The sequence below is a fragment of the Oxyura jamaicensis genome, chromosome 21 (assembly GCF_011077185.1).
Source record: "Oxyura jamaicensis isolate SHBP4307 breed ruddy duck chromosome 21, BPBGC_Ojam_1.0, whole genome shotgun sequence".
NCBI lineage: Eukaryota > Metazoa > Chordata > Aves > Anseriformes > Anatidae > Oxyura > Oxyura jamaicensis.
Window position 1 is genome coordinate 5,227,076 of NC_048913.1, and position 8,962 is coordinate 5,236,037.

General features: G+C 52.0%; 1 protein-coding gene across 1 annotated transcript in view; it reads right to left on the reverse strand.

Annotated features, from left to right (window-relative positions):
- Nucleotides 1-2,293: 2,293 nt before the first annotated feature.
- Nucleotides 2,294-8,962, reverse strand: part of SRM (spermidine synthase) — a 7,125-nt gene continuing 456 nt past the window's right edge. Inside the window, exons 2-9 of the mRNA XM_035344384.1 lie at nt 8,749-8,962; nt 8,448-8,568; nt 8,034-8,126; nt 6,655-6,808; nt 5,744-5,827; nt 5,230-5,375; nt 4,187-4,309; nt 2,294-3,619 (exon numbers count right to left, since the gene is read on the reverse strand). Coding sequence (XP_035200275.1) covers nt 3,602-3,619; nt 4,187-4,309; nt 5,230-5,375; nt 5,744-5,827; nt 6,655-6,808; nt 8,034-8,126; nt 8,448-8,568; nt 8,749-8,962 — 953 coding nt within the window. The 3' untranslated portion in view covers nt 2,294-3,601. The remainder of the gene's footprint in view (nt 3,620-4,186; nt 4,310-5,229; nt 5,376-5,743; nt 5,828-6,654; nt 6,809-8,033; nt 8,127-8,447; nt 8,569-8,748) is intronic.

The following is an 8,962-nucleotide window of genomic DNA, read 5'->3' on the forward strand; positions in this document are numbered from 1 at the left end:
CTAACGTTCCTAATGACCCCCTGGCCTTCATCTGCTTCACACATTGCTGCTATAATTGAGATCCCCTGACTCTAGTTCCCCACCTTCTGCATACTTTAAAAGCATTTAACTCCATCCTATACACGACCACGAAAGCCAGGAAAGAGCCTCACCGAGACGTCTCAGCATTTAGCTTAGTTAAAATTCTCATCTTACTTTTTAGTGACATTTCATCTGACTTTGTCTAGACTGAGCTGCTGTTTCATGCTTTTGTCCACGCTTTTCCACCTCTTCCCCCACCATTTTATCAGAGGAACTGGCCTCTCCCTGAACTTGGTGGCAGTTGTTATTACTTCTTTTGACTGTTTGCTTATTGAGGCTGCTGCTCTCTGATGAAAGATGAATTGTCATTCCTACCTCAGCAGTCTCTCTTGCTCCAGCCAAGCTCCATCAATAATTCAGGCAGGCCTCGATAACATTAGCTCTAGATGAATAAGATGCTCATGCCAATTAACTAGCTGAAAGGGCTCAAGAGATATAGGCAAGAGATTTCTCTTAATTTTTTTAAGCTCTTTTCTGAACTCCTAAAAATTGAGTTAGTTCAATGAGTAAAGCGCAGAGCAGGGAGTCTGACAGTTCAAAAGGCGCCAAGAGGCTTAAGCAGTTGATGTGCTGAAGCCCATTAGGCTCTGTTACCTTGTCTGTCTCCACCTGCTCTGACTGATACTGCATTGTACGGTTCTTGGGACAGAGCCTGTTCCTGTTCCTACAGCTCCGAGCTTAATAAGGTGCTGGAGCATGACTGCAGCATGTCTAGACAAACAGCATCTTTGCAGATCTTTGCTTACGAACAGCCTTGCTTGACTAGCCTTGGGCAAAAGCCAGCTAAAACTCCAGAAAAGTTACTCAACTGTTTTAGTTGCCCACCTGGAGACACTGCAAAGCTAACTTTCAAGGGTTCCTGCTCAGTTCTGTACGAGGTCCCATTACGTTCCTCCTGTTGCGCTGACTTTAGCGGTCCTAAAGTGTTCCAAGCTATTCAGATAGAACCAGCTGCAGATGCACATATTCACGTTCCCTCTCTTGCTGCATTGTTCATGAGTGCTTGATTCAGACACGGAGGTGTCTTCACCTACTGCAAGGCACTGAAGTATTTGCTGCTGCCTGTAAAGAACAGGGATTTGGAATTATGCAGAAATTGTACAGAAGACCCTGTGGATTGGGCATGTGCACCTTGGATGTGCCTCACCCTCCTGTTCTCGTCACTGCCCAATTGCTGAACTTACAACTTTGGAGAGAACCAGAAGGAAGAATTAGCTGTGTGGAGGCTAGCAACAGGTTTGAGGGAGCTCTTTTGCTCCTGGGCATTGTTGTACTCACCACGGGCAGGTGGAAGGCTTGAACATGTTACTAGTTGGCAGCTGCTCTAAGGCCCTCTGGACTACAGTCCTAGTCTTGATTCCCGTTCCAGGAGAAGGAGGGTGCTAGAAGTTGTTTTCTGTCAAGGGTGAATGGGGCTCAGGTCCCACGGCAATTTAAAGAGGGGTAGCTGGAAGCAGCCGCTATTATCCTGGCCTGCTCTTTATAATAAAAATAAGAGTTGGGCAATGAAAACGAGTCAGTAGCTTCCTGCACGAGGACAAATCTAACTGATTGGTAGCTATGGGAGAGAGATTTACCCAATTAAGACAAAATGTCTGTGATTTCCTCAACACAACCAAAACATGATCCAGCTTCAGTTCTGCAGCTCTGCAATGCTTTTGCAAATTCTTGTAACCACTAAGGAACTAAGCTGACACTGGTAGGGAAAACCAGGGAAGTGGTAAATCTCCCAAGGGAGAAAATAGGAGGGTATGTACCGACACCACAGAAACCCCTTGCTGGAGGCAGGCAGTGGCTGCACCACCTATGCTGTACAGTTACAGCAAAGCTCAGCCTGAACCGTTGCAAATCTCTGCTCCTAGTTTTCTCTCCAGCCAAAACCTCCCTCGGTAGGAGTGTAGGTTTTGGTTTTGGCTTCTCCTGATGCCACCTAGCGACTGTTCCCAGCCTGTTCAGCAGCTGGAGCTCATTCCATGGCTGGGCCCTCGGAGCTAACACAATTTTTGGAGGAAAAGCTGGTGCAGCTGAGTGGGGCCAGCGACTGACAGAACTAAGTTATGCTTACATGGAGATGGGCAGCTACAGAACAGCTTGGAAAGGCGTTTCAGAGGCAACATTTGGACTAGGGAATAGTTTGGATAGAAGGTACTGACTTCTGCAGCGCAGAGGACAGACGCTGGAGCTGTTGGGCAGTCACAACGCAAAACAAGCAATGGGGTCATTCTTCAGAGGTTATTTTTGATGGTATTTGTCATCCCTGGAGACAAGAGAGACACCGACTACCGAGTGCCCCAGATGTCTTCTGACAAGCACAGCAAACTTCCAGGATCTGTGATCATCCCCAAAGAAGCACACCGACCCACACCGATGTCACCTTAACCAGAGCCGAGTGTTTAATTGATTGCAAGGGAGTGACAATCGCACGGTGGTTGTGCTGGGAAGATCCCCACTGCACAGCGGTGGAACTGAGTCTTTAGAACAAAAGTAAAGAGGAGGCAGATCCATCTCACAACAGAGTACAATGAAAAACAACGTACGCGTCTGGGGATTCTGGGGGCAGCATTAGAAATAACGATGCCTCCTAAGGACAAGCTAATACCCAGGCCTGAGGCATCTCAGCACGACTGAGATAAGAGATTTGTCAGCGCAACCGACTCCCCAGCATCAGTACTTCACAGCAGGCAATGGATCTAAGGTTTGTTTTTTATATATATATATTTATATTTATTTATATAAAGCGCCTATCACCGTTATTGATAAACACTCTTTGGAACCACTCTGACGGCAGGGGTAAGAACGGGAGTTGGCCCGTTAGTACCTCAGCACTGCTGTTTCCAACCAATTTAAAAAAAAAAAAAAAAAAAGCCACAAAACTTTGCTGCCAGCCTGGCCGGCTGGCTGGTGTTTAATACTGCTACTCCATCAGGGTTGGAGGGAGACCTATTGTGAATGGCAACAGTTCGCACCGTGACCCCTCCGGCTGTGCTGCAGCACAGCGCAGGCGTCACAGGAGGGCAGAGGGACGTGAAGGCTCAGACCCGTTGCCAGTCAAAACGTCTCATCGGCAGGGAGCTCCTGTTAGGAGAGAGCAAGCTAACTTTGTGCACAAAGATCTCGCTCTCTGTGCTTAAGGCTGAGTCGGTGAACCTCCTGGACTTTTTCCAAGTTTCAGGAGATCACCGGACAGAAGTACATGTCAGTTATAAATATGTCGTGTCAGTTTGGGGAGAGGTGGGGGCAAATTTAGAATGGGTAAAGGGGAGCGAGAAAGGAAGAAGACATCTTACATTTCCAGTACTGCAAACAACAGTTTTGACCTCACGCAATAAGTCAGTGGACCTTTTAAATAGTCTTATCTAGCTTATGTCCCATCTTTAACACATCAAAGGGAATGTTGGCTGGCAAAGGGTTAAACAATCCCACACAGTGGCGAGCAAATCTGCAGCCTGCTGGGAAGGTCCCCACCACATCACTGACGATCTCAGGGTCCAACTTGAAGGGAGGAAGCAGCTTCTCGGTCTCACACATCACTCAGGGCCTGGCGACAGCCAAAAACAAAGAGTGTCAGGAGGGACCCGGGACAGCTCTGGCAGCCCTCAACAGAAACATGGCTTTGAAACAAACCCACGGCACGTGCCCTCATCCCTGGGACGCTGAGGATCTTCTCTGAGGATGAACCTGCAGTTGTGGTCAGTTAAAAAATGCACGAATAACGCAGAAATGGGTGGCCTGAACTACACCAAACCATCCTTTTTATGCTCTCTGGTTTGCACTAGAAACCACAACCAGGTTTTATCTAAGACTTTTGGAGCTTTCCAGTGGGAAACACCAGTTCTGCAGGCTTTTGGACTTGTTTATGCTAGGAGCAGGAGGGATCTGCCATGAAGACATGGGACATCAACCCCAAGAACAGTTCCAAACTGAACTCCAGTCTTATTAGGCTGACTCATTCACTGCCATGTCATACAAAATGCCACTATGCTCCAACTTGCCCATAGAAGCCTTTAGGGCAGCAGGAAATCCTCAGTCCTGTGTACTCCCAACCCTGCTAAAGAAAAGTCACACCTCATCCTTGCTGGAGGAGTAGCAGCACAGCCTTGCTTACCTTCCGTGCAAACTCCGGCAGGATGAAAGCTGCCCGATGGATATCAGAGTTGTAGTATTTCAGATTCCTCTCCTCTACTTGTTGCCTTGACAGCTGCTGCACAGGCTCCCGGAAATTTGTGTTCTGCAATAAAGAAGCCGGGTGGCTCTGTAGTGTTTGGTAACAAGCAAAGCGCTGCACGATGGGCATCCCAGCTCATGGCAGAGAACCAAGAGGACTTGCAGGAAAACAGATGAATTTCTGTTCCAGCATGAGGCCGACGTTTCTGTGCAGCTCCGGCCCCAAGGGCTGGAGTTTACTCTTTGCCTCATGTGACTAGCCCTTGTTCAGATGTATACAGATGTCTGCATGAGGTCAGACTGTGTGAGCCATGTGCCAGATGAAGCTGTCAGATTGTGCCTGAGCATCCAAGAAGCAAGGCTTTTGCTCGTCAGAGCAGAAGCCACATCTGCGTTAAGTCAAGCACAGCGCACGCTGCCAGTGTCCCAGATAAACCAAATACAGCAGAAGTGCTGCTGGCTCCCCACAGCAACGTGACAGCTGTGTTACAAGCTAACTGTAACGCAGCAAACTGGGAAGAGCAGACCTCAGTGGTCAGAAGTTGGACAGTCACCAGCTCACATGCTGACACTGACTCTCACTTGGAGGCCTCTGTAACAGCAGAGGAGCACGTCGCAAACTGATTCTTATCAGGCAGGTGCCTGCTTTAAAACAGCCAGCATCAACAGGCCAAAGCCTGAGCAGGGTCTGGACACTGATACTGGCCTCCACCCTTACAAGTTAGTTGTACTGGAGATAAAACCATGATCTTTTCTAAAGCAACTGGTTATGTTACTGGTAAACTCTGCATTTCGTTGAGCACAGAGCAAGCTGCAGCTCTAGTGCCCTGAGTTGGTAGAGCTTGGGACAAGCAGAAGCCTAGAGGCCCTTGAGCTGGTATCTCTCAGGGCCACAGCACAGCTCCATAGGGGACAGCGCCTGGGGCAGGCTCTGTGGGTACCTCCAGGGAGCAGAAAGGGGCACTTCAGGTGCCTGAAACTCACCGGGTTCTTGCTGCAGAGCATGAAGCCAATCTGCCCGCTGGGATACGTGGGGATGGTGCAATAGGCGTACTCCACAACAGGGAACAGAGACTTGCAGAACTGACGCATCTCCTTAATGAGATCCAGGTGCAGCCACTGGCACTCACCTACAGGGAGAGAGCAAGACAGGACCTAAGGTGAGGGCTGCCCCTCTTCACTGCACAAGCCCGTGCCAAGTTAACAGCAGCTCCAAGCCCAAACCTGCTTTACTCCACACAGCTCATGTGGTTTCAAAGGCAAGATAAGACCACTGCGCCAGTTTTATTCTAAGTACAGTCCAGCAGTTAACGAGCTGACGTATATGGATCAAAACCACAGCCATACCTGGGAGCTAAAATGGATTTAATTCCCTGCGTCACAGCTGAAATGAATTTTACTCCCTGTGTCATGTCCCTCCAGGAAGAGTCCCCTTTGAGCCTCACACTTTGCATGCAATGATCTGGCACCAACCGCTGCCCAGAGACAGCATCCTCACCTTGGCAGCAAAGAATGCCATCTTCTCGCAGGGCCGTCTTCATCAGCTGGTAGTAGGATTCTTTGAATAAACTTTCTGCAGGACCTGAAGAAAAGTGAGAAAAGTGAGTAAAGAGGTATGTCTAGAGAGAGGCAAAGATGGTAGGCTTCTGAGAGTTTCCTCAGTGCCCAGGCTATACAAGGTCTGCACCGGAAAAGGGACGCCTCAAAAATGGCTTTTCAGTTAACACAAGTGCTGGAGATGATCTGAAAGCAGAGTTTTGACCCTGGGGTTCAGCCCACACCTAGCACAGCAGAACCATCAGGGTTTTAGCTTTGCTCAAAAGCAACCCTGGGACCTTTACCAGAGTCCTAGCAGCTGTCTCTTGCTTCAGAGAGCATTGTTCAAATGGAACTGCTGCTCCAGTCAGTCTCTTAGAGGTGCCTCTCTCTGTGTTGAGAGAAGCAACAGCAGCAAGAGTGAAGGAAACTCAGGCACCCTAACTATGGCCGGTCCCTTCTCCCTCTGTTCTCACCTTCAAAAATGCAGCAACCTCACTACAGCCATCTTTGGGCTAGGCAGATCCACCAAGAGCCAGCGCTTCACTAGAGGGCACATGTACAAAACCGTCTTTGCCAGCCTAGTGCTGTATTATTCCCCGTGGGATCGTTGGACTCAAGGATCAACTTGCTGCCAAAAGCAGTAGCTGCTAGAATTAGAATTTTGAGGGGAGAAATGACAGTGGGCTTGAAGCCTTATTGATACTGCTTTCTGGTCTTCATTCTTCCCTTTCTCTACCAGAAGGATCAAATCGGTGATAGCCTTTCCACTTGGATGGAGTCTAGGGGCAGGCCAGCATTCCAGGAGGTTGTCAAAGGAGAAAAGCAGAGCGAGCGCGGAAAGCAGCACCCCTGTACGGCCACAGTTCTTACCCATGGGGTCAGACGAGTCCGTGATAATCACATCAAAGGCTTCTTGATTTTGTTTCATGAACTCAAAACCATCTCCCACGTGCAAGGTCAGCTTAGCACTGGAGTACCCCACTGCCATCCCTGGGAGGTATTTCTTAGATACCTGGATCACATCCTGCAACACAGAGAGCACGAGTGGGTCAGTGGGGGCTACAAGGAGCTGCTTCTCGGGCTACCGTGCAGCTGCAACCGAAAGAACAGCGCTGTGAGTCATTTCCTTCCATGCCTTCAGCACAAATCCAACTCACTAGCTAGATCCTCAAGAGCTGTCAGCATCTTCAGCCAACACGCTACACTCAGCCCTTTCCTACGGCCTCAGGGTTCAGTGACACTGTTTGTCTGCCTGTGCCAAACTCAACAAGAGGAACTCGCAGCTTCAAAAGCTCCCCGAGGAACTACGAGAATCTGATTACAGAGCTGACTGCTCTGTGCTCGCTCTCCCCGGGGACATCACTGACAGAGGTGATCTCAACTGAAGACTTTTTTTTTTTTTTAATAAGACCACGGCAGCAGTTTTCTGGATGCAATGCGAGAAACATCCCCACCTCTGCTTTACAGTTATACTCCATAACCTTGTGAAATACAGTTTTCTCTTTGAAACTGCTACAAGCCACGCATAAGACAGCAATGGCCCATGGCCCGGCAACTGCACCAACACTGCTGGCTTCTCACAGCTGGCAGAGACAAAAAAAACACGCCGGTGTCAGGCTGTGCTCATTCAAAACCAAGCACATACACCTATGTAGTTTGACAGACAGGGTACAGAGGCTCATAGAGCAGCATTTCCCACTCCTAACACAGCCTTGCTTCAGGGAGACAGCAAACTTTCTATTACAGGAAAATATCAGAACAAACTGACCAAGGACAAGCTGCCCATCTGTCACGGAAACAAATACCCCCCGCTTATTTCCTGCTTGCAGTGGAAGGAGGCTGCTGAACAAAGAGACTATTCCTCCAGCAGGAGAAGCGCTGTTCTGCGACAGGGGAAGGGGAAAAGCAGCACCTTCACAACGCCAGAGCTCCCCTTCTCCAGAGCACAAGTCCCCAGATCCCACGCTCAGCCCACGCTGGCCTGGAAGGGCCTCTACCGTACGTGTGTGAAAGAGAGCACATGAGAGGCAGCCAGCTGCCACGTAGATGATTCGCAAGGCAAAGAGGTGGCGCTGTCAGTGTCGTGCCAGCAGAACCGTTAGCAAACACGCTCGTTACTGACAAGGGACAGCAGGTGAAGCAGCAGCAGCTCCGCAGATGCTGAGAAGTACGGCTGCTTTCTGCTCGGGCAGCCTGCGCGTCCGAGCGAAGCCCCGGGGCAGCTCCAGGCAGCTCGCGGCCCAACGCACCTCATCGATCTCGCACTGCACCACGGACTCCACGGTTGGGTGCTTCACCACCTCTCGCAGCACTCCCCCGTCGCCACCACCGATGATTAGCACCTGGGACAAGGAGAACGGAGAAACGGGGGCGTCAGCGAGCTGTGATGGGGAGCAGCTCTCGCAGCGCGGCCGGGAGCCCAGTGCCACTCGGGCTCGTCCCTCCCTGGTGCTGAGGCATGCAGCAGCGGGGGGCCACGCAGACTGCCTGGGAGGCTGTGCTGAGCACGGGTGTGCCTGTGGCCGTGCTGCACGCTGAAATTTCGCCGAGGCAGTGGGGAGGACGGGGGCCGGTCTGTGGGCACGGCTCGCTCGCAGAGCCCAGGAGGAGCAGAGGGAAAGGGGGAACGGGGGGCATCGAGGCCGGCCCCGGGGAGGACTCACCTTGCGGGGGTCGGGGTGGCTGCAGAGGGGCAGGTTGGCGATCATTTCCTGGTAGGAGAACTCGTCCCGCTCCGTGCACTGGATCACCCCGTCCAGGACCAGGACGTTGCCGTAGGTGGTGCTGGGCAGAGCGGGGGAGCGGGCTTGGAGCCGGGGCCGCGCCGCGGGCCCGGAGCCGCGCTTCTCCCCCCCTTTCCCCCCCCCAACCCCCGGCCCTTCCCGGCCCCGCCAGGCCCCGCCGCATGGCGCCGGCCTCCGCCGCTCCCCCGCGGGCCGCTCCCCCCGGAGCCGCCGCCGCTACCTGCGGAAGACGAGGATCTCCTGGTAGCGGGAGCGCTGGTGGTGCAGCAGCTCCTCCACCTGCAGCGACATGGCCTGCCCCGGCCACAGCCGGCACGTCTCGCGGAACCAGCCCTCGCGGATCAGCGCCGCCGCTCCCTGCTCCATCCCAACGGGAACCGAGACCGAGACCGAGACCGAGCCCGGCCCCGGCCCCGCCGCCGCCGCCCCCCCCC